The sequence below is a fragment of the Eublepharis macularius genome, chromosome 2 (assembly GCF_028583425.1).
Source record: "Eublepharis macularius isolate TG4126 chromosome 2, MPM_Emac_v1.0, whole genome shotgun sequence".
Taxonomy (NCBI): Eukaryota; Metazoa; Chordata; class Lepidosauria; order Squamata; family Eublepharidae; genus Eublepharis; species Eublepharis macularius.
The window spans coordinates 119851662-119877420 of record NC_072791.1 but is presented as its reverse complement, the minus strand read 5'-3'; the positions used below and the strand labels follow the sequence as shown (position 1 = coordinate 119877420).

The 25759-nt window shown below is 42.9% G+C and overlaps 1 protein-coding gene across 3 annotated transcripts in view; it reads right to left on the bottom strand.

The window, feature by feature from the left end:
• GALNT18 (polypeptide N-acetylgalactosaminyltransferase 18) overlaps positions 1-25759 on the bottom strand; it is a 515166-nt gene that overhangs the window by 215388 nt on the left and 274019 nt on the right. For all 3 annotated transcript variants that reach the window (XM_054971155.1, XM_054971154.1, XM_054971156.1), the window contains exon 3: positions 23960-24126. In XM_054971155.1, the coding sequence (XP_054827130.1) occupies positions 23960-24126 (167 nt within the window). The remainder of the gene's footprint in view (positions 1-23959; positions 24127-25759) is intronic.

Sequence of the window (25759 nt, the reverse complement as noted above, 5' to 3'; positions counted from 1 at the left end):
AGCAGAAGTACTGAAGACTTTTGCTTACCTAGGCACTGCTCATAAGGCTGGATACATATTTAAGTAATCTGCTAAAGGTGTGTGGTGGAGGGGCGGGGTCTGCACCCTTTATAAATGACTCTTGAGATACATACAGAACATTATGTTGAGGAACAGAACTATGGAGATGTTGCGAAGGCGAATTCTGAAATGAACAAGTAAAAATTAGCTTTCCCCATTTTCCCCTGTGCAAATATGAACAAACATACCCTCAAAAGATTTTGTCTGTGCTCTTCTTGGCAGATTAGCTTTACAGAGCAACATAAAATAAGTTGAAAATTGTTAACTTTTAAGAAAATAATTCCTCAGTATTGAACTTTTACCAAGACATGAGGATTTTGGCAGGCTGCAAGCAATGTTCCCTCTAAGCGTTGCAGTGTTGTGAGCCAGAAATCTACTTGTGAGCAGCAACTTGGACCAGAAGGGTAGGATCTAATAAAACTCACAAAACAGATCAGGCTAGCCTGTGTTTTAGATCTTCTTAGATCTTGGAAGCTAAGTAGGTGGGCCCTGGTTAGTACTTAGATGGGAGACCTCCAGGGTCGTTTTGCAGACATGGAGATAGCTGGGCTGGGCCAGGCCCCTGCAGCTAAAGGCCTGGCCAATATGCAGCTGCTCCTGATGGCAACTGGTCAGGTGCCCAAGCCAAAGGGCAGGAAACAGGGAAGGCAGGGCCCAGGGCACCCCTCCGTGTGCTTCAGCTGAGAATCTGTATGCTGAGGGGTAAAAAATCCTGCGTAATTGCACAACTGTGCACACTAGTGGGAACACTGGCTGCAAGGATGAAGACTCTTGCAAGAATTCAGTCATAGTTTTAGAGCCCTGGCACCATTACCATGATACAAAAAGCGAAGTGGTCAAGCCACAGCCAGGAGAAAAAGATTCTTAACACTCTTAAATAAATATCTATAAAGACAACTTTATAGGTTAATTGTTCTAATAAAGTGACTAAGTGCTATAAGAGTAATAAAGTGCTCAGTGATGCTCAAGACAATTTCAGACAATTTCTTAAGAACAATTTGTCTGCAACAACAGTTTCTTGACAGCAAAAAATAGCATTCACACACAAATTATACAATAAATATCACACAAACAATCTATAAAAATATACTTCATAATGACGACCACAAAAGATCAAAGAAACCCAGCATAAATATAACACAAGTCCTTTTAAATCCTTTTCAAGAATGCTGAAAAAAGAAGCTCCGAGGGGATGTTCAGTAGTAAAGTAGGTGGTATTCATAAACATGTTGTATTCATTATCTCTTTGGCCTTTCTTTTTCAGGAGGAGAAATGACCATTGAGGACAATGACAAATGCCCGCCTAGCTAAATGAGGGGCTGGCTACAACATCACAGTTTTCATCCAAAACTTCCTCAGAGGAACACACACCATCCACCAAAATACTGGCACCGCTAACACGGATCATTCATGCATCCATGAAGCAGTGCACCACAAAGTCTGGCCATGCCATGATAGCAAAATGTCTGTGAGGCTCGGCAATTGAAAAGCAACGAGCATCATCCCCCACCCCAACATGGCAGTAGAGGAGATGGTAGTGGCAAGGCAGACTGAAGAGTTAGGGTGGTAAAAACCAATAAAAAACAAAGCATAAATCCATATACAGAAAACAAATCAATGAGGGTTTCTTTTTTAAAAAATATTTTGTAATCAGTAATACCATAATAACATCTGGGAAGTTGTTTCTTCTGAAACGGATACAATCCAGAATTTCAGAACCTTCAGTTTCAGAAGTCTTCCCAAAGTAGCAAAGTGAAGTTGGTATTTAGAATGGGGGGGGGGAACCACCCACGAAGCTTACTGCTCCTTTCTCTTTGTGTGTGCAAAGTGCCATCAATCCACAACCGATTTTTAGCAACTTCATAAGGTTTTCAAGGTAAAAAATGAACTGAGCTGGTTTGCCATTGACTGCCCCTGCATAGTGACCCTGGACTTCTTTGGCAGACTCCCATCCAAGTACTAAACAGAGTTGAACCTACTTAGATTCTGAGATCAGGCCAGCCAGATCCAGGTACTCCTTTCTCTGGACTTGCATAGATTGGAGACTACCAAATTATGGCTGTTGTGGGTTTTCCGGGCTGTATTGCCGTGGTCTTGGCATTGTAGTTCCTGACGTTTCGCCAGCAGCTGTGGCTGGCATCTTCAGAGGTGTAGCACCAAAAGACAGAGATCTCTCTGTGTCACAGTGTGGAAAAGATGTAGGTCATTTGTATCTACTCAGGAGGGGTGGGGTTGAGCTGAGTCATCCTGTAAGAGTTTCCCAGGGTGTGGAATGCTAATGGCGGGAGGCTTCACTGTATCCTGAGGAGGTTCTTTTGCATATGGATTGGTACTTGATGTGCTAATCTTCTCTGCAGGACTATTGTCAGGGATAGAATGTTTTGTTAGCCTTAGTGTTTTTCAGAACTGGAAACCATGCTCTGTTCATTCTTAAGGTTTCTTCTTTCCTGTTGAAGTTTTGCTTATGCTTGTGAATTTCAATGGCTTCCCTGTGCAGTCTGACAAAGTAGTTGGAAGTGTTGTCCAGTATTTTGGTGTCCTGGAATAAGATACTGTGCCCTGTTTGAGTTAGGCTATGTTCAGCCACTGCTGATTTTTCAGGTTGTCCAAGTCTGCAGTGTCTTTCATGTTCTTTTATTCTTGTCTGGATGCTACGCTTTGTGGTCCCGATGTAAACTTGTCCACAGCTGCAGGGTATACGGTATACTCCTGCAGAGGTGAGGGGGTCTCTACTGTCTTTTGCTGATCGTAGCATCTGTTGTATTTTTCGGGTGGGTCTGAATACTGCTTGAAGGTTATGCTTTTTCATAAGCTTTCCCATCTGATCAGTAATTCCTTTGATATATGGCAAACACACTTTTCCTGTAGGAGACTGTTTTTCCTTGGTTGTTTGATTCATCCTGGGTTTGATTGCTCTTCGGATTTCATTTCTGGAGTAGCCATTTGCCTGAAGTGCGTGGTTTAGATGATTAATTTCCTCATTGAGAAAGTGCGGCTCACATATCCGTCTTGCACGATCCACTAATGTTTTCATTATGCCTCTTTTCTGTCGGGGGTGGTGATTGGAGTTTTTGTGTAAGTACCGATCAGTGTGAGTTGGTTTCCTGTAGACCTTGTGACCTAACTGAAAGTTTGCTTTGCGGATGACCAAGGTATCCAGGAATGGGAGTTTTCCCTCGATTTCTTTCTCCATTGTGAATTGTATGTTCAGGTGGATGTTGTTGAGATGATTCAAAAACCCCATCAATTCTTCCTCCCCATGGCTCCAAATGATAAATGTATCATCCACAAACCGGAACCATACACTAGGTTTGTGGGGTGCTGATTCTAGAGCTGTTTTTTCAAAATGTTCCATGTAGAAGTTTGCTATAACTGGGCTGAGTGGGCTCCCCATGGCCACCCCATCCATCTGTTCATAGAATTCGTTGTCCCATTGGAAGTAACTGGTTGTCAGACAATGGTGGAAGAACCTCCTCAGGAAGAACAATGGTGGAAGAACCTCCTCAGGATACAGTGAAGCCTCCCGCCATTAGCATTCCACACCCTGGGAAACTCTTACAGGATGACTCAGCTCAACCCCACCCCTCCTGAGTAGATACAAATGACCTACATCTTTTCCACACTGTGACACTGAGAAATCTCTGTCTTTTGGTGCTACACCTCTGAAGATGCCAGCCACAGCTGCTGGCGAAACGTCAGGAACTACAATGCCAAGACCACGGCAATACAGCCCGGAAAACCCACAACAGCCATCGTTCTCCGGCCGTGAAAGCCTTCGACAATACTACCAAATTATGTTGCAGCAAATCTTTATTTTTGCCTTTTTCTTTATTATGTTCAAATCAGATTTCTTACAGGTAAATTATGCAGAAGAAAGTCTTTGGCATCCAAAATGTTAAGAAGGGGCTGTTTGTTGCTAGTTGCTACTGTTGAGATATTAATACTGAAGAATTTAAAAAAAGCCATGCTCAATTGGACCAATAATTCATGTCGTCCACTATCCTGCTCCTTCAGTGGTGACTGATCCCCCCTCCTGAAAGGCCCCCAGAAGCAGAGCTTCTTCCTGGCATTACTCCCTGCAACTTTTATTCATACCTAGACTGCCAAATAGAGGTTCTATTTAGTCATTATGCCTAATAGTCACTGACAAGTAAGGGACCCGCAAGGGCATGTGGGAGCATCTCATTTTCTCCTCCCTTGGCAGCCTCTTCCCTATGGCCATTGCATAGTGCCAGATGAACCAAGCCCAATTGCATGATGGGAACCTGCATGGACTTGCAGGGGGTACTTCACTTTCCCCTGTATCCTCTTCTCCACACTATTTCCTCTTTCCCTCCTCCTTGCAGCCTCCATATGCCCACCTTTCCCTATATCCTTTTCTCTTTCAAACCCACTGAACAACTTACCTTTTATCGTCACATATATTTCTTAATTTACTTCATTTATATACTGTTTTCTCTCCAGTGAGGAACCAAAGCAGTTTATATTGTTCTTGCCTCCTTGCCTCGCAACAACCGAAAGGTAGGTTAGGTTTAGAGTGTGTGACTGAATCAAAGTCACCCAGTGAGCTTCCACAGCAGATTACCAATTTGAACCTGGGTCCCAGATCCTACTCTGAGACTCTAACCATTACACTATAATGACTTGTGTGTGGACGGGGCTGCTGCTGAACAGCAGCAAGCAGCCAGGCCTGGGTGAGTCATGGAAGTCATATGGTAACAAGTCACCCAGTAGTTGCTTCTGTCCTGGTAGGGTTACCAGGGGTCCCAGGGGCTGCAGGGACCCAAACAGGGGCCCCAGCATTGGGTGCAGGGGCCCTATCCATAACATTTATTCTCATTCTGTATCTATCTAAGGTAAGGGTTTTTGTATTAGTGAATTCCACACAATAATGTTTTTTGTCCTAAATCTTCTACCTTGAATCTTTAAAATTTTGTAGAACATAGTTTAGCGTCTCTCTTCCCCATGTTTCCAAATGCAGTGCTATCACATAAAACCGACAATGATGTCATGCTGATGAAGGCAGTGACACTAAGATCTTCTGGAGGTTTCTCCAGAATTAAGTCTGTGTGCTATTGTCAGGGTGGGGGGGGGGGGTTCCACATATTTGCAGTATAACCAAACAAGTTCAGCAGGAGCCTGAAATTATTTATTGTCTGCTTGAAGTAACCTCATAGGTTTATTCAATGCACAACACAATTTGCAAATTTGCTTGCAAACATTTTACTGTCCTATAAACTACCAACTGTTAGATCCCATTGCAATCTCAGTTAGAAATGTCTCTACCTTTTTCCATCTTCAACTTCATTTTTAAATATGATTGAGCTATTGTGCAGTAATCTACAGCTGATTAAACTCAGTTTGATACTTACTGATGAAATGGGAATATTATCTTGGAGTACTTTGCATTAGATTGAAAGCCTTCTACTGATTAGGCCATGCATTCCATTTATTGGACTGAAATCTTAACTCTAGATCCTGTCTCAGTATGTTTGCTTTATAGCCATGAAAAGAAGCAGAGTTTTATAAACCATTTTGTTAACTCAGCCTCCCCGGAGGGACTTCTTTGTCGATTAAAAAAAGGGGGGGACCTTTCCCTTCTCTTTTCAGATGCCGAAAAGTAAATGGAGAAAGGGTAAATTCAACGTCAATGTCAAAGGGCATACCCATAGCAAACAGGGGATGCATGGTTTTGTGTAGTGTAAAACAATTTACCTTTTGATATTTAATTAGTTCTTGATATCTCTACAGGTTTTCTTATGGATATTCCTAGCTCTGACTGAGTTGCTGCTGTTGAGTATACTCTAAATCAAGTTATTTCAGAATGTATTAAATTGGGACAGATCAACTTCTTGCTTATAACAGAGCTAGCTAACTAGCCTCATGTCATCTGAAAGAGATGAGCTTTCGTGCCTCCACCACAGCCTTTTCAAGCTTTGCCTTCTGAACATGCAGCATATCTCTCCTTCTTTGGAGATTTTCAAGCAGAGGCATGGCCATCTGACAGCAATGATTATTCTGTGAGCCTAGGCAGATCATGAGAGGGAGAGCAGGAAGGGTTACATCAGTGCTTAGTTCTCGTGGCCTCTTCTTACATGCCCAGGGTAAAGCCGACAACCACCTTGGGGTCAGGTAGCAATTTTCCCCAGGCCAGTTTGGCTAGGGATCTTGATGGAATTTTGCCATCTTCTGGGCATGGAGTAAGGGTCACTGTGGGGGGGGGGAGGTATTTGTGAATTTCCTGCATTGTGCAGGAGGTTGGACCAGATGACCCTAGAGGTCCCTCCCAACCCTATGAATCTATATCACTTACACAAAATACTAAACAGTTGAAATTCAGCATAGGATTGCTATCAGATGAACTGGCAAACACCTCTTGCTGTACCCTGGAGACTGCTTGGACAGCCAGTTTGGTGTAGTGGTTAAGAGCGCAGGACTCCAGTCTGGAGAACTGGGTTTGATTCCCCATTCCTCCACTTGAAGCCAGCTGGGTGAGTCACAGCTTCTAGCAGTTCTCTCAGCCCCACCCACCTCACAGGGTGTTTGTTGTGGGGATAATAACAACATACTTTGTAAACCTCTCTGAATGGGTGTTAAGTCGCCCTGAAGGGTGGTACATAAATCGAATGTTATTATTCTTATTAGATCAGTTGATAAACATCTACTGGTGGCCCCTGGCATCAGGGAGGCTCGACTGGCCTCAACCAGAGCCAGGGCCTTTTTGGTCCTGGCTCCAACCTGGTGGAACTCTTTGTCTGTAGATACTTGGGCCTGCCAGGATCTTTTATCCTATTGCTGGGTCTGTAAGACAGAGATGTTCTGCCAGACATATGGCTGAGGCTGTCCTTGTACCAATCTAGAGTCTCTTCCTACTGATCTCCTGTCAGGGGGAGGGGCTATATGGTCATCTCACCCCCCTCCACTGAAGTCATAATGTGACCCAAATGGCTATTCCTCCTTCCCTCCCTTCCCTTTAAGAGTTCCCCCTTCTATGCACTATTGGAAAGAGTAGTTGGTAGGGACCGCCATCCTGGGAAATGGTAATTTATCGAAATTTTTACTGTATTTTATGCTTGCTAGGATGATCTAGTGTTATGATGTTTTAAATGTATTTATACCTTTTTCTGACCTGCCCTGAGCCTGCTTGCGGGGAGGATGGGCTAAAAGTTCAATCAATCAATCAATCAATCAATCAATCAATCAATCAATCAATCAATTAATCAATCACTGGTGAAGCTGAAGCAATAACTAGTCTTTTGATAATGGAGCAAGTTCCATGTTTAGATGAATGGAAGTGGAGGCCGATGGCAAAGGAGGCAGATCTGCAGCAGGGCAGAACAAGAAAGGGAGGGTAGGTGACAAGGATTCAGGAAAGCAGACAGAGGCAAGGCATGGAAGTCATAATATAATCACAGGGTGCAAACAAAATGTCTAAGACTAGAGATGACATGATGAAAAAGGATTTGATGCTGGTCCATCAGAAAACTAGAATGACAACCAGCTGGGGCCTGGGTAACCTCCCTACCATAGCTGCAAAATAGGGTTATTAATCTCCAAGTGGGGCCTGGAGATCTCCCAGAATTACATCTGATCTCCAGACTACACAGACCAGTTGATAATGGCTGCTTGGAGGGTAGACTCTATGGCATTATACCGTTTGAGGTCCCTCCTCAAACTCCACCCTCCGCAGGATCCACCCCCCCAAATCTCCAAGAATTTACCAAATCCAGAGCTGGCTGCCCTACTGCAAAAGAACACTATATAGGCTGGCCTGTTTAACCTCTACACAGCTTTCTGAACATTCCCAGTTGTAAGAACAGAATTTAGAAAAAACAAAAAAAAACCTTTTCTTTCTTTCTTCTTTCTTTCACCTTCTGGTGTGGCCATTGCTTCTCCATGAACAAAATCTACACCTTAGAACAATCATATACACATGCAGGGGGAGCGTACCACACTTGTTCCTGCTTGCTCTCTATGTTTAATGTCCTGTACCACCCCGTAACAAAAATTCTGCCAAGAAAATGTCATGATGAGACGTCCCCCCATGGGTCAGTAATGACTCAGTGCTTGCACAGGGGACTACCTTTACCTTTACCTACCCACAGAGTCATGAGTACAAGGACAGAGCTACTTTCCTTATTATTATCATGGATGCATCAACTGATGTTAGATAATCACTCACTGCTGTGCCTCAGTGTTCCTCAGCTGCACAATGGGACCATTTTTCCTTTAAATGATGCAAATGTAAACATGGTTCACGTAGGTATATATATGCCTATAAGGGTGTGTCTTCTGGAACCACTGGCCAGAATGCAGTTTTAGTTGCTGTTTGTAGTGCATTTGATTATGCAGGCCTCACCATGGTATACTACTGCTACGTTACCAGACTTTGCATATAGTCCCATGTACTAGTGACGCCCAGGAGTTTCCCTGCTTGGACTGTTGGTAGATGTGCCACACTGCTGCTGATTATGCATGCACTCAGTCCTAAATTCAGTTGATCTAGGCAGGACATTGCAGCAGAACATTTGACTAGATTGCCTTCTTCTCACATCAGACTTTGTGTCTGATTCTATGATTTGGATGCAGAAGAATGAATCAGATTGTTGAATGTTTTACAAATATGCACAATATATATTGAAAATGGAAAGAAAGCCTTCAAATACAAAAAACAATCAAGTAATATAATCACTCTCTAGAATGTGAAACCAACAGACTATGGATTTCACTGTATAAACATTCTTAAGCTTCTTCACATTCAAGTTGTAATTCGATTAGGTATATGGTATTTTTTCAGCTTCATAAAACATAATTCTGTTTGCACCTCTTTTCCCCCAAGCTTTTTATTTTTTCCAATTATTTCAACTACATGCAAATCAGTTAGTATTGTTACTGCTTGGAAAGAATGCCTCAGAATGTAAGATGGTAACTTTTGAAGCATTAAACAATTATTAGGCAGGCGCTAGGCCAAAGGGATGTACCATTTAAGAGCAATGAAGCTATGCAAGCAGCTTGTATGAAGCAATCTTGAGAGAACACTTAGTAATTCCATCAAGTTGGGCTCAGCTGACAATTCAAAATAACAATGAGTCTTTTTTTCTTCTTTAGCATGCAGAATTCCAAAGAGGAATACCCATCAGTAAGGGTAACATGTTTTGAATGGTACATCCAAGTTCTTCTGAATTAAGAAAATTCTACTTTAGTTTACAGTTCTAGTTTCAGCTGAAAGGAAATGAGCCCTTCCTAGTCATTGCCCCAGTTGCTGAAATATCATGGAATGTTTCAGAATATTATGGCTGCTTAGAAGTTTAGGAAATAACAGTTTGCACATGTGGTGTAATGGTGGTGAAGACAAATGTCGAAAAAGAAGAGAAATTAACAGGAAATAGACCGAAATGGACTCAAATCCTGCTGGTACGTGAAAAGTGATGTAAAAGGGGGAGGTGTATACAGGAGAGAGCATGGAACTCGAGAATAAATGAGAATGAGATGGCACAAAATGAAATGAGTATGCTTGACGGTGAATGGGGGGATGAAAACAGACTGTGCTGCAAATAAAGAAAAATGTATCAGAGAATTTGGTAAGTCTTCATTTGTTATTCTTATTTTAACATACAAATATTACTACATAAATACTAAATGAGTTCATACTAGATCAGTTAATAGATGTGCTCTTTAAAAACACAAAGCACAAAAGAGACTATTCCTGCTGCGGTGGATTTCTACAGCTGCTAGTAAGTTCTGTATCAGACTAGAATGTTTTCTAGATAGTATTGCAACTCGATTTGATTGGTCTCATTTTTGCAGTTTCTTAAAGAGAACTAAGACTAATTATGAAGCATAGTGGTTAAGTGGTTGAGCTGTAAATCAGCACTCTGCTGGTTCAAATCCCACTATTGCCATGAGGCATGTTTGGCCATGCCTCAGGAACCTATTCAATCACATTTTTAACTACAAATATATCATACTTATTAGACATTTAAGCAATCAGGCAACATCATGCAACAATGTGGAGAACTGTTGTAGCATACCATAGTGGTTGAGTTGCGAATCAGCACTCTGCTAGTTGGAATCCCACTACCACCATGAGCTCAGCAGGTAGCCTTGAGTAAGCCATTCCTCTCAGCCTCAGCTCTCCAGCTTTACTGTGGAGATAATTTAAAGTTCCCTTTCTTCCCACTTCTGCATTCACATAGATGACCACATTGTTCAATGACATGTATTTGTCTGTAACTTGTCGTTAACACTCAGTTAGGTTTCTTTGGCATGGATATTCATAGATGTTTCATGTGGTTTGTCATCTGGAGTGTTGGACAAAGACAGGGGGCAAAGACAGCCAGGCTCAAATCCCTTCTTGCCATGGAACTCTCTGGTTTATATGGAGGGGTCATTTTCTCTCTGTCTAACCTACCTTACAGGGTTGTATAGATAAAATGGAGGAGAAGAACCATGGAGAACAGGCAGGATAAAATATAATAAAGAGCATGTGTATAATACCTTCAGGTGCTGGAGCAGTACCAGTAGCTAGAAGCTGGTGCATATGCAGCAGTTTTGGGGACTTTGTGAAAGAGTTGGTCTCCTCATTCTTAGGGCCTTAGGGTTTTTGTACTTGGTAGAGAACCTCATCTTACTTTTGGGACCCCTCCCCAAATGTACAGGATTATCTGTACAAGATTAGCTTGAAAGTATATGCTACTTTTTGCCTACACAGCAGGCAAAAATAGGATAACAAGATGAACAATATAAACACCACTGACAAAATGATCTGAACATTCTTAATCAGGGATTATGTCCTGATTACTGACTCACACTGACTGCATGCAGGGGAAGTACCCTAGTTGTCAGAGCAGGTCGAATCATGGTTCCAAGGTTCAGGCACAGGTTAGACAACAGTCACAGCTTCGAGTCCAAAGGGGGTATTCCAGAATCGAGTCCACAAATAACAGGCCGAGGTCAGAGACGAGGGAATCAGTTCCACACACAGCACCAAGGTCACTAGTAAGCGGACACATTGTGTCCACACAGCCACTCCCTTCTCTGCTGCTTTTAAGCCTCACACTGCTCAGCTACTTGTGCTGCATCATGCACCTGCCAGCTGTCTCAGTCCTACTCCTGCAAGCACTCATCATCACTAATGATGCTGGGCTGGTGCTGGGCTGCTAATCTGGCACTGTGCCTTCTGGCTTGGAGGGCTCTTCTAGCCCTCCTCTGATGGCGCTCCTGAGGCTCTGGTGATGAAGGGGGAGAGCTGGCCTGCCCCTGGCTTTCTGTTGCCAGCCCAGGGCTGGGAAGCTGAGGAACTGATGTGCTGGAGCCTGGCTGGGGGTCCATGTCTGAGCCTTCAGGGCCTGCCTCCTCCTGCAGTGCCTCTGACACTGGCAGTGGATCTGGGTCAGGTTCGCTGGCTGCCTCTTCCTCAGAAGAGTCCTCTGTGTCTCTCTGCTATGCTGGGCTGGCCCACAACATATTTGTTTGTTTAATGATTACTTCAGTGCTGAGAATACTCCAAATTGGCCAGTATTTTACTTAGATTGGCACATAGTTAGTGTCCTAACATAAATTTAGTCTGATTTCTGACACACATTGTATAACACTTGAGGATTAAAGCACAGAATTGTATACAAACCTCTTAAAACACAGTAGAAACATTTTCATTTTCAAATTATGCTTACCACAATTCACAAGGAAAATCTGACAGGTGAAATTCTTACATAAAACAACTTCAGTTGCTTCATTAAGCTAGAAGATCCAAGTTTGTGTAAGTGTTAAATTACTTTATACTATTTAAATGACATACATGTAATGATATCTTCATAGCTTTCCCACTTCAATCATTTATTTCCAAAAAGGGAAGGCTTCACAGGAGATTAATTGAGGGCTTCTAAGCAATAATTGGAAATTTGGAAAAATCTTCACTGAGGTTTAACAAAATCATAGGCTATTTTACTTGATATGCATGAAATAAGCTACTGCTGATAGTGTTGCCAACCTTACCCACTGGGGGTGGGAGGTCCCCAACACCAGCTCCCATTTCCACCATCATGCTAAGTAGAAGTGGAAGAAAATGTTTAAAAAATAGCTATTAGGCCAATGGCATGACATTGCTTCTTGGGAAAACCTGGAAGTGATGTCATACTTTTTAAAGAAATTACAAAAAACTCTATAATAAAACCACAGAATTTCCAGCCATTCCTAGAGAGGTGAGACATAACTTACAGGTTTTCCAGAGAAGTGACTGCTGTCCCTCATGTCCGTGTTCCCCAGTCTTCCAAAGCTACTCCAATCCCTTACAATATCTATAAATGAACTGGAATTGTGTCTTTGGAACATTTTGTGATCAGGATAACTTTATAGTGATTCTCAAGGCAATCTTAAACATTTCATTGTATTTGGTGGATTTTTATTCACCTTTCAGCCCCACCCTAAATCTGGGTACAGTAGGAATAGATACATAAAAAACATTTAAAATACAGGAAGCTGGCTACCTACTTGCATATGCCAGATCTTGTTACAATAATCAGTAATTTTTATACTCTAAACACTATGGAAAACCATAGTGTGTAGAGCATGTTACAGTTATCTAGAGTAGGGGTTACTGATCGACAACAACATTCGATTGATATACCGCCCTTCAGGACAATTTAACGTGCACTCAGAGCAGTCTACAAAGCGTGTTATTATTATCCTATGGCAATCAACCTGTGAGATGGATGGGGCTGAGAGCTCCAAGAAGCGGTGACTAACCCAAGGTCACCCAGCTGGCTTCAAATGGAGAGTAGGGAATCAAACTTGGTTCTCCAAATTAGAGTCCTGCTGCTCTTAACCACTACACCAAGTAAATAAACATCCTAACACAAAGAGAGGGTCCTTTAAAAAGAACAATGGTCAGAACAACAGAAAGTCTGCAGAAGGTTTGCAAGGAGAGCATCACTTTCACTTCTTGTGAAAGAGAGGAGTACCACAACTTGGAGGGGCAGCAGCTAAAAGTCCCCCCCCCCCATGAGTCCCTGCACATCTCACCTCCAATAACTGCAAGAATTTGTCCACTGCTGACTTTGAAAATCATGCAGATTCATACAGGAGAAATTCCTTTAAGTATTTGGGGACCTATCCTTACAGGTCAAAAACAGTACTTTGTACTGAGTCTGGAAGCAAACTGGAAGCTAGTGGCTTGCATCCAACTATCAAAGCTCAGAAAGGAATTATTTCACCTCACTCCAGCCTCCCTTTCCTGCATAGGTATTCCTCTGCATGCAGCCCATGGCCCCAGAAGTAATCTCTCTGGAGATCAGAAGCATGGGTGGTCTTAGTGATTCTGGAGCTCTGTACAAAAGTCCAGGAGGGTACCTCAGAATCACTGCTCCCCGCCACTTCTCCCCCTACCGGAGACAAATCAGGAGTGGCTCTCAACCCATGTAAGGTGGGTGGGAGCCACCGTTGTCACTGGAAGCCAGCTGTCCGAGCCCCAGATGGGGCAGGTATCAAGCAAGGCCAGGAACTGTTGTTCTTCCCCCCTCCTTTGAAGGGCCAGAGCTGTGGCCAGTTGGAGCCCCCAAAAAGAGAGCCTGGGGCAGCTGCCTCTGTTGCCTATTGGCTAAGATTGCCCCTGGTCAAAAGGGGCTGATGAATGTGGGAAAGAAGCCCAGGAGAAACAGTAAAAGGAAAAGATATAACCCTGCCAACTTCCTTCTCTTATTTACCCCAAGCCATATTTTATTTATTTAAAAACTTTTTATGCCACATAAATACTGAAAACAATTAAAACATGCGAACAGAGACAAAGGGCTAACAAGAGCAGATGCCAAAAGACCCCCCAAAAACTTTACCTGCTGGCAGAAGACAATAATAGAGGGAGATAGACTAATCTTTCTGGGAAAGAAGTTCCAAATTTTAGTGGCACAACAAAGAAGGCCCTTTTCTGGTTGCCATTCATCTAGCCTCAGTGAGCAAGGCACCCAAGGTAAAGCTTCCAAAGATGTCTGGAAACGTTCCATAGGTCCATATGGAGTAGGTGGTCTTTAAAGTATGATGGCCCCAAACTGTATATGGCTTTAAAAGCACCCTAAATTGGCTCCAGAAGCAAACTGGGAGCCAGTGTAGATGGAACAAGACTGGAGTCATATGCTCCTACCACCCATCCCACTCAACATTCTGGCTGCAGCACTGTACCAACTGAAGCTTCCAGACAGCCTTCAAGAGCTGCTCCATATCCAACACATTGCAGTCATCTAATCTATATTGCCCTTCCGTGGCTGCTTTCACAGAACTCCATTATCATAGGTAATTTGGGCTTAAATCATACATTCTTAGTTAAAGTATCCTTGCAACATAACACATATCTATGAGGGGCAAAGTAGTTGGGAAACCCTGCGAGAATTTTTAAGTCTAAAAGTAGATGGGGGGAATGATTTAGATTAGAGATGCTGGAGGTGATGGGATTTAACTCTATTCCCTTGTGCTACGTTCCAGGTAAACACCACCCCCACATACTATTTGCCCTCTGGGGAAAACAGACAAGCACCATATCAGTACCTGTATGTATTCCTGCATGGGCAAGCAGAAAAGAGAGAGTCATGGAAGAATCAGGAGGAGAAAGCACAATGCGCTGTGACCAACTAACTAAATGAAGCAATTACTATCTAGTAAATATCAATGAAAGACATCTTGGGGACTTTGTTTGGATATGCAGACGCATTACAAATGTTTTAAATCAGTAAAATAAATAGTTCAGGGGAGGAAATCTTTCTGTATTCAAGTTATAGAAGATGCCAATGTGACGGATTGCACATTTTAAAAAACCTGGAAGGGCTGTAGTACGTACACACACAGTGTAAGACTATTAAGGGTTAGCTTCTCACAAAATTCAAGACGAGCTTTGAGTGACAGGCTTCTCCAAGGCATCTGATTGGGTAGCATCAGCAGGAAAGAGGAAGGTCTGTCTTCAGTCCTAGCTGACAGAGTTCAAGTGTGAAGCATTGGGAGATGGAGTCCTAACAGTTTTAACACCGACAGGAGAACTGGGAAAAAGTTGGCAAAGACGAGTAAGTACAGACTCCCAAATGGGCCAGAGAATGGTGACAGATCTTCTAAGGAGAGGAGATTTACCCTATCCACTGAAACTGAGCTCTGGAGAGTGATCCCTGGTTGGGTGTGGTTGGAAACTGCCTGTGGAGACCTTCAGATTCAGTTAACAACTGAAGGAAAGCACTGGGTACCAGCATTCCTAACTCCAAAAGAGAAAAAGCATCCTAAAAGAAAGTATACTAGAGTGCTTGGAGAAAAACCAAGGGATCCAAAGCCTCAAAACATAACCCTTTAAGTATCTATGAACAGCATAAGAACTGAAGTCTGTACGTGTTCTGATCTTACCTCAGAGATATATATGTTGAATTACTTGATTTCACTTGACCTTTCTCCTCTAAAATATATAAACTAATTAGCGGTTTGTTTGTTTTTGAATTTTAAAAATGCCTCTGGTGCATTTCTGCTCTTTAAATACGAGGGACCAACAATATAGTAGAGCTAGATGTTAGAAGTTAACAGAGCAGTACCATGCAAAAATTGTTGAGCCAGGGAGATGAAAGCACCCCAGAAAGTGCCAAACTAGGCAATTCATTTAGCCAAGAGTCAGGTTAACCCAGCTTGACTCTTGATTCTCATCACATATGGCAGCTACAGGAAACTAAGTTCCCAAGAACCACAGGGACCTGATCTGAATCACGACCATGGCATGGGGGGAAAGCAACTTCAGCCTTCCCTCCATACCATTTTCTTAACCCCAAATGGTGCTGGGACATATTATTTGTTCCACTGAGGGCTGCATGTGCACCAACCCAACCTGTGGCTAAACAATGACCTGACTGTCTAACACTAAGTTTGCAGCTGCCTGTTGATCAGAAGCTAACACACAACTGATTGGGGAGCAGGTGGGAATCTTGTTTTTACCCACCCCACACCCTCAAAAAAATAAGTACAAGTGAAGTTGCAAAGGAAGCTCTTCCCTCTCCTTCAAGTAGGCTGTGGGCAGTAATGCTTTTTATCTTTTTGTTGAAAGGGGAGAGGAGACACAGATGGTTTCTTTCCCTTTCTCCATTAAGCCTAAACCAACAGTTTAGGACAGAGAGAAGGAAAATCAGCTGATCCCCCTCTCCCCATTTGTTGCATCTCAGCAGATCTAGGAGGCAGCAAAGTTTCCAGAATTAGAAATCAGAAGCACCGGATTTCTGCTGATCAGTCAGGAATAAGCTCCCTATTCCTCCCCTCTAAAACTCTGCAGGTGCACAACAAAATTTCCCCAGCAAGAGATCAGAAGTTGACTTCCAGCCGATTCCTGTCACATCAACAGGTTACAAACAGCCCACTGATTAAATGGCTGCCTAATCACCAGTGACAGGTGAAATGGCAGATGTTTGAGCATCGCTACATGGCATTATGGAACTGTTCAGCCCTTTCCTTTAAAGGGTCAATTGCTACTTTAAGGAGCTGATGGCTGGTGGAATCCAAAGCTGTCCTCAACTCTTGGAAACCGTAAGGAGAAGCAGGATGTAGATTGCACACTAGCAGCTTTTACAGAGAATAAAGTACTTCAGATCAGTACTAGACTTCATACAGAAAAAAGCCAAACTAAGGTACAGCAGCCTAAAAAATTAAATAAACCAACCTGGGATACAAAAAAGATTTAGATTGTTTATGAAATGACATAAACAAGGATCAGCATCTCATGTATTAGTTCCTAGGGCTACAGCAATAAAATGCACTGTGATACCGATGCATCTATCAGAGTTAAAGATATGTAGACAATGATGTTTATAACTCTCAGTCTCAACATTTTTTGCTGGATTAAATTTTATAGATTTCATGTTTGAAACAACTAATCCACGTAGCATATTGCACAGAACAAAGGAACAGATTCCAAATTAATTCTGTCAATCCTTACTGCACTTTGGCATATCTAACTCGGATAAGAGTCCTTGGGGGAGGGGGCTGCAATAACAAGACAGTAGGTTTTTAAAAGTACAGAGGATCACTGATATGTACAGAGCTATACATTTAAATGAATTTCATTTTTAGAATTAGAATTATTTCCATTCAGAGGAATGGCCTTAGGGTACATACTCTGTGGTTTCTAGCAAGCATGTTGCACTTCGGAAATCTGCAGTCAGTAATAGAAAATCAAGATAATCTTTTTGGGATTGCAAGCTTCATACATGGATTCAGAAGCATGTAGATTGAATTAAGAAGCAGTAGTTGGACTCAACCTTCTGCAAAAGGCACTAGAGCAGCGATGCGATGGCGAACCTATGGCACGCGTGCCACAGCTGGCACGCAGAGCCCGCTCTGTGGGCACGCGAGCCAAGTCGCTGATTGCTAGGTCCAGGGCTCATTTGGAAGGGGAATGCCTGCAATGGCGTTCCAGTAGCTCTGAGCAGAGATCACATGGGTTTTGGCCCTGCCCACGTGATTCCTTTTCCTCAAGGCTGCCTCCCTGCTGCCCTTCTCTTTAGCAGCAGGAAGCAGGGGCAGCAGCCGGGCTGCTGGGGCTTGCTTACTAAAGAAGAGTAAGCTGCTTTGATTTAACTTGCTTTACTTTCAGTCATGGCTCTTGAGTGAGAGAGAGAGAGTGCTTGCAAGCCGGGCTACTGGTGTAAAGAAGGGCAAACTGCTTTGATTTAACTTGCTTTACTTCCATTCGTGGCTCCTGAGTGAGTGAGTGAAAGAAAGAAAGAGTGTGTGTGTGTGAGAGAGAGATGTTAATTAGTTCAGACAACTGTATGAGTTGTTTTTTCTTAACTAAAACCCCAGTATTCAGGTTTAAATGCAATGTTGGCACTTTGAAATAAAAAAGTTGGTTTTGTGTTGCAGTTTGGGCACTCGGGCTCAAAAAGGTTCGCCATCACTGTACTAGAGGATAATAGATCTCTCTTGCCTTCTCCTTTCCACAGCAATCATCTGTGCACCCCCTCCCCAACCCCATATACCAAGACCCTCCAGAAGACTATGCCTTGCAGCTTTGGACTGCAGAAAATTCAGTTGCCCTCTTCACTCTTGCGCCAGTGGAGCAAACAAAAGCCACATTAAAATTATTTCAGCGTATTCCCCATTCTAGCTGCAACCTGTGCCATATGGCATATTGTTCTATTCAGTCCCCCAACCCTTAAGTTGTCACTTTGGGAGAAGGGTGCAGAGGGGAGGGCAATGATGGGGAAAGCCTGTTTCTGTGAATTCACTTTATTAGCATAGATGCAGAGGAGTTAGCCGTGTTAGTCTGTGGTAGCAAAATCAAAAAGAGTCCAATAGCACCTTTAAGACTAACCAATTTTATTGTAGCATAAGCTTTCGAGAATCAAGTTCTCTTCGTCAGATGCATGATATCATGCATCTGACGAAGAGAACTTGATTCTCGAAAGCTTATGCTACAATAAAATTGGTTAGTCTTAAAGGTGCTACTGGACTCTTTTTGATTTCACTTCATTAGCAGAATCCTGGATCTAACCTGATGTTCCCTGGTATGTTTTTCTAGTAGTCTAAACAACTATCAATTGGCCAAGTCTTCTACATTTATTAAAGCACTAGCATTAACAGATACCTCACTGGGCCCAGGACAGCACTCTGTAACCTGCTTAATTCTCTATGTCTTTCTTTTTATCATCTGTCAGACAATTTGTTACTCAATTATAGGTAATTTTCAATCTCTCCAGGGTTCTGCAATGCCTACAATCTAGGATAAACCGATGAAAACAACAAATCAATCCTGCATGTTTCCCTCGCCACCCCCTGTATGAAGACCTGTGATGATGTTTTAAGGAGAGGCCTGACAAGGCCTGACAAGATTGGATGAAATACAGCAGTGCTCAAGGAATTTAGATGGGAACTCATTTGAAGTCCATGTATTCTCTGTGCACGCTGCGGTACGTGCATAAATTCCTCTGTGACTTTACTAGAGTTTCATTTTTTCTTGACATATAGAACAATTGCAGCAGGCAGAAAAAAATTGTACAGGTAGTTCATTTGCTTTTAATTCCACTATATTTCCCCCTACACAAATCCAATGGACATTATGGATTCTGGAGTAGATCTTTGCAAAAAGCAGCAAAAGGAATTCTATAATAGTAGCGAAGGAGGAAACTGTGGCCGGCAAAGTATAGAAGCTCCTTAGAGCAGAACAGGGTTGCCAGTTCCCCTACTTTAATTCCAGGGAATGGAGGGGTGCTGGGGAGAGCGGGCACTGCTTCTTCCTGCATGTGCATGCACAAGCCATGTGAACACTCCACAGGATTTGAAATAACGTAATTTCCCATTCAAATTGGAAGTCACGTTGTTTCAGACGGGCCAATTAAAGAATCAGTCCCTCGGAGCCACTACCACTTCCAGTTTGATCCCCATTTCAGGGGTTCCTCACCCCCAGCAAAGGGTTGGCAACTCTAGACCAGAGAGTGTTTGGATCCCCTTTGAAAATTATGTATTCCAACTGATCGTCTAGCTGAAGCAAAAATTTTTGGAAAGTTCAGGTTCACTTGAAAATGAAATATAGGATGGGACCCAAAGATGAAAGGTGCAAAGCTGCCTTGAGTCCTCCAAGCAGAAAGAATATGCAGGAAATAAATGGTTTAATAAAAAAAAGGACTGATAAACAACCTCAGTTTTTGGTATATGTTGATAGTTAAGGCAGAGATCTAAAGTGATTCATGTAGCGTCCTCAGGTGCCAAATACAATGCATGCATACACACATCCTTTTCTCCAATGTCTTCCTTCAAAGCTGCCCTCACCTTGGCATAACCATCTATCAAAGCTAACTAATGGGGAAATTTCTGAAACAGAAACTACTACATTTATGGAATATAAGTACACTAGCAGCAGAGCCCATTCTGAAAGAATACAATGGGCTCGAGCAGTGGGCTCTAGCAGGCCACAGAATACAATGGGCTCTAGCAGGCCACAGATTAGCTGGGCAGGGAGAAAGCTTTCTCCCTGCCCAGCTGAGCAGTGGGTGGGCGCTCCGCTACCACCTCCCCTCGCCCATGGATCAGCTGGGCAGGGAGAAAGCGTTCTCCCTGCCCAGTTGAGTGGCAGGCGGGTGCTCCGCCACTCCCCCCCCCTCACCTACGGATCAGCTGTGCAGGGAGAAAGCCTTGTCCTTGCCCAGCTCAGTGGTGGGCAGGCGGGCTCCACTGCCCTCTTTGCCCATGGATCAACTGGGCAGGGAGAAAGTGGCAGTTCACCTGCCTTCTCCCTTCCCAGCTGAGAAGCCCCAAGGCAGCAGGAAGGCCCAGCACACAGCACCGGGCCTTCCTGCAGCCGTGCAGTGGGGTGCCTCCACTCCTTATCCCCATGTTCTGCACATGCGTGGGGATAAGAAGTGAGTCATTGGCAACATGGTTTGCCTTTTATGTTTTAGGATTCCTTATTGTATTGTTGTAGTATTCCTGTTAATTGGATATATAATAGGTCTTTGGTAGAGACTGTAAATTCTTTGGGCAGAGGCTATGTCACTTTTATCTTCTATATAGCACCTAGTACACTACTTATGCTAAACAAGCCTCTCCTAGCAAAATGTCATAGCTCATCTTAAACCAGTGATTTCCTGCATTGCAAGCCAGGACAAGAAATCACGCCACCAAATACCAAACCGTGACCAGCTAACTGGAATTAAGTGAAACGTTGCTAAACTTAAATATACCAAAAGTGAAAAACAAACTTTATTAAGCTTCTTCACATTACTCTACATGCAGCAGTTAGCTATCCAAGCACCAAATACTGGTGAAAAACATGTGCTTTCCCAACCGAAGAAGGGAAGAACACACAATCCTCCCAGCAAAACACTTGCTCCCAGAGTAAACAAAAATGTTTGTATTGCACACCAGGCAAGGACAGTTTAGAACAGTATCAAAAAGGCGTGAATAATTCAAAAAGAGACCACTAAGGGTCTAACAATGATATGAATGATTCAAGACTTGCAACAAACATGTAAAGGTACATAAATTACCCCACAAAACATCAATTTTTGACAATAGTATTTCAAAGCTAAATTATGTAACTGCTGACGGGTTCACCAGCAAGAGGTTCCCGTTTCCGGATGCCCCTTCCTCAAAGCAGTTACAAAAACCACAATTCAAACGGATGTGCAATCTCAATAAATAAAGCAGCAAGTCAGAAAATATCACAGCCTCTAAAGTGCATAATAGCGGCTCGCTCAATGGCGTGACAAGAAATCAGTCAAATGAAAGACAATTAAATGAACCAAAAAATCGTTACTGCACATACCTTTACCATTTCTAGGGGAGAAAACTGGTTTATTTATTTTTATTTATTATATTTATTGTTATTCAGTTACAACAATGCCAGAGGCTGGCTACAGTGAAAACAAATTAAAACAATTCATGATTGGAACAATTCAAATCTAGAAAAATATATCCAAATAACAAAAGACAAGAATCTGAAGCAAACAGCACCTACACCAGAACAATCAATATATTTCATTCTCAACACGGCCATATATGTGGAAACTTAAATCCAGAGACGGGTTCTCTGACAGACAAGATAGATTTTTCTACAAACCTGAGAAAAGCCCCAGATTTGCAGACAAATCTGAAGTCTTTTTTTTTTTTTTAAAGGGATCTGGGAGACCCAGGTTCAAATCCCCATTCTGCCATGGAAGCTTGCTGGGTGACTTCGAGCCAGTCAGTCTCTGTCACCTTAATCTACCTCATAGGGTTATTTTGAGGATAAAATGGAGGACAGAAGAATGGTGCTATAAGCAGCTTTGGATCCTCACTGGGCAGAAAGGTGGGTTATAAATATTGTAAAGATAAAAGTAGATAGAACTAACTGCAGGGACAGATAAAAGAAAGAGAGAGGGAAGCAGGGAAATGGGAGAAGATATGGGGTTGCAAGAAGGAGAAAAAAAGAAAATACTGTGAAGAAAGGAAATACAGAGGGAAATGAAGTGGCCCCATGCGAATCTTGTGCATTTTCCATCTGCCCAAACAGAATACCCACCCCTCCCCCAAGAATATCTTGCTTAAGCAAGTTTCAGATGGGTATCAGTATTGGTCTGCAGTAGAAGAGCAAAATTTGAGTCCAGTTCCACCTTAGAGACTAACTAGACTTTCAGAATATGAGCTCTGACTCTCAGAAGCTCATACCCTGGAAATTGAATTGGTCTCTAAGGTAAAACTGGACTCAAAGCTTGCTTAAGCAAATGTCTGAAAGAACTGCAAACAAACAGAGATCTCACAGGGGAAGAAAGAAAGAGACTATGTCTGCTCAAACTACAAGGCACTCAAAAGTTCCAGCATCAATATAGAAAAAGATAATACTCCTGAGAATATGCTAGTATCAACAATTGGTGGTAACTAGAGTAGGGATCCATTGACAGATCTTAATGTCAAGTTGCTCACAGAAACACTTGGAAATCACACCGTTTAAGTTTATCATGTTCAAACCAGTATCTGGAATTCAGCATGAAAACAATACTGCAGCCATGAAATGTTTCAAAACAGGTATTATATGTTCACAATAATAATAACAACAACAATAACAAAATTTGATTATATACTGCCCTTCAGGACAACTTAACACCCACTCAGAGCGGCTTACAAAGTATGTTATTACTAGTGGCAGAGCCTGTTGTGAAAGAATACAACAGACTCTAGCAGTGGGGGCCGGGCCAGGCCTCCGCAAGCCACAGCAGGCTGGGCTGCCATGGGCTGTCATGCCGTGCCGGCCCACATCGTAGTGGGCCAGAAAGCCTTGCACCGCAGAGGGCCGCCAGGCCAGGCAGCAGCAGGTTGCTGGGCCTGGCCGTGGATCAGCTGGGTGCTGCCCTCCTTTACCCACAGATCAGCTGGTCAGGGAGAAAGTGGAAGTTTGCCTGCCTTCTCCCTGCCTAGCTGAGAAGCCCCAAGGCAGCGGGAAGGCCTGGTGCCATGGCACCGGGCCTTCCACAGCCACGCAGTGGGGAGGCAAACCGTTTTCCCCCCACTCACTTCTTATCTCCATGTTCTGTGCATGTGCGGGGATAAGAAGTGAGTTGTCGGCAACACAGTTTGCCTTTTATGTCTTAGGATTATCCCCACAACAATCACTCTGTGTGGTGGATGGGGCTGAGAGAGCTCTGGAAGAGCTGTGACTGACCCAAGGTCACCGAGCTGGCTTCAAGTGGAGGAGTGGTGAATCAGATTAGAGTCCTGCCACTCTTAGCCACTACTGGCTTACACCCATCAGCCATTTGTTCACATTTTAGTGCACCACAGTATGCAGCAGTAAACTGCACAGATGTAGTATTATTTAGATGTTTAGGCTGCTGTCAGGATGCTTTACAACACAGAAACCCTCAAAACATTCACAGAAAATTAACAATTTTAATGAACAATTAAGGTATAAACTCCAGCTAATATTCCTTACTCAATAATGTTAACCCTGGACAGCCACAGGCAGAAATGGAGGTGGAGGAAAAATATTGTGGAGTAAAAAGAAAGAGTTAAAGAGGTTCTGAGGGAGCAAACTCCATCTCAAATAACCCAAAATCAAATAAATGATACTTTAAAGTGGACGTGTAAATTAAGTCCTGAGGGCTGATAGATTTGTCTATTTTTGTTCCCTGAAGCACTATTAAAATAGAGACCGAAGCCATCTTGGATAGCAATGTATTTACCATGCTTATAAATTACATCTATACTCAAGTTTGGTGGCTCTCAATGAGAATGAATTTCATTACTAAGGAACAGTTATTAAGACATATTTTATATATCTGTTATTGATACCCCACCTTTCCTACTTTCTAAAGCAGTGTTCTAAGCAGTGTTCTTATCAGAATCCGTTGTACAAATTGGAAAGCAATGACAAATTTAGTGAGGCTTGAAAACTGAAAAACACACTACTTAAGAACATTTTACTCACCATTATTACTGTTGTCATCCACTAAAATAATCTCTTTGAGCAAGTGGGCAGGAGTTCTGTCAATTGCAGAATGAATAGAACGTAGAATCACCGAGAGAGCTTCATTGACAAATATGAAAACGATACTGACCTCAGGAAGACTGTTGGGAAATGTAAGATTTTTGCACCTACAAAATAATATTAAACAATACTGTTAATTTTGCATGACTTACATGAGCTAATCAATGTTCTATAACCCACTTCCTATATTTCTCAGAACATTCAATACAGTTGGCTACAACCTTCCTGTTTTAATAACGAATATAATTCTCACTGTGCTTGGAATGAGAAATCATTTCCCAAGCCCACACAGTACATGACATGGAATAAAATATAGATGCTTTCTAAAAAAAAAAAAAAAAATAGTGAACAAGAGGTTTTCATGTGACAGTGCACAAGCCATTTCCATGAAGTCTGCTCAGTCTGCCAAGGAATGTTTGAAATATTAATTTCACACATCTCTCTACAATCTAGAGTGTACATACTGGAATTCAGATGTAATTAATTTTTTATCACAGCATCTCTCACATTCCAAACATGGCTGCAAGCTTTAATCAGTTTAAACATTAGTTGATCGATCGGTGAGAGTTGACAGCTAAAGGCACATTTGTTTATTTTTTGAGCAATTTGATTCCAAAGCAACAGTAATAAGGAATTAAAACGAAATAATTAAAAATGACTTTTCTAAGAAAAAGTGAAAAGTTTTTATTTATTAAATTATCACGTTTCCTTCAATGAGTTGCCATTATATGACTGAGCCTCCAATTCACCTTAAGTGCTTCTTATCTAAGTGAACAGATTAAGAGCAGAGCCTGCTCAATGTAAACACAAGGTGACTACATGTCTATATACATTATGTATAAAAATAAACACCCAAAATGTCCTAGCATGTGATTGAAATCCAATCCTAAGGGTTAACTTGGCACTGGTGCCCGAACATTGACATAAAAGCAAAGCTACTCCGCCACTTCCTATGGACTTTTGCGGGAGAGCCACTCCAGTGCCCGAGCTCGGCAAGGAAAGGAGCAGTCGCTGCCAAGAGCACCCACCCACCATTCCTCTGGCAACCTGCCCATACCAACCAATGGCCACACCGCTCTGCTGACAGGCACGCAGGGGTGGGGGGCATCGGCACAGCCCATGAGGAAGCTGTGATTCCCACTGGTCACCAACACCCCCCCATCAGGAAGCAAGCATCCCTGTCCGGCAGGACAGAAGTAACACAGAAGGTGCAGACAGGGAACCCACCCTCTTTCCCAGGGTTCACTCTTCCAACCCCCATTTCCGATGAGGGCCAGGTTGGTGGCTGCAGCTCCGCACTCCTGCAAATCCCCTACCCCGCTGCTGCGAGAAACAGGTTCCCTCTCCCTGAAAAGTGGGACCAGAAAGGTAGCAGGACCTGGCGGGGGTTGCACTCACAGCCTGCGGCACTTGGGATCAGACCCCAGGACCCGGGGGGGAGGGGTGGGTTCTTCAATGAGTGTCAGGATTTCCCATTGGAAACCATGTGAGATGTCAGAAGGCCCATTGGAGGTGACGGGAGTGAAAAGCACCCAGACACTTGCAGCGGGTGGCATTTGAACACATCACTGCATCACAAAGAAGCAAAGAGAATGTGGGTTGGACCTTGAGAGCCATGCTCCAATCCTGGGGTGACACCCCCCAGAGTGGACTGATGGCCTGCAGGACCGGAGAGACGGCTCCACTCCCTCCCCACACCAATTTTCCTAAGTCCATCTGTGCCTCTGAAAACAATGAAAA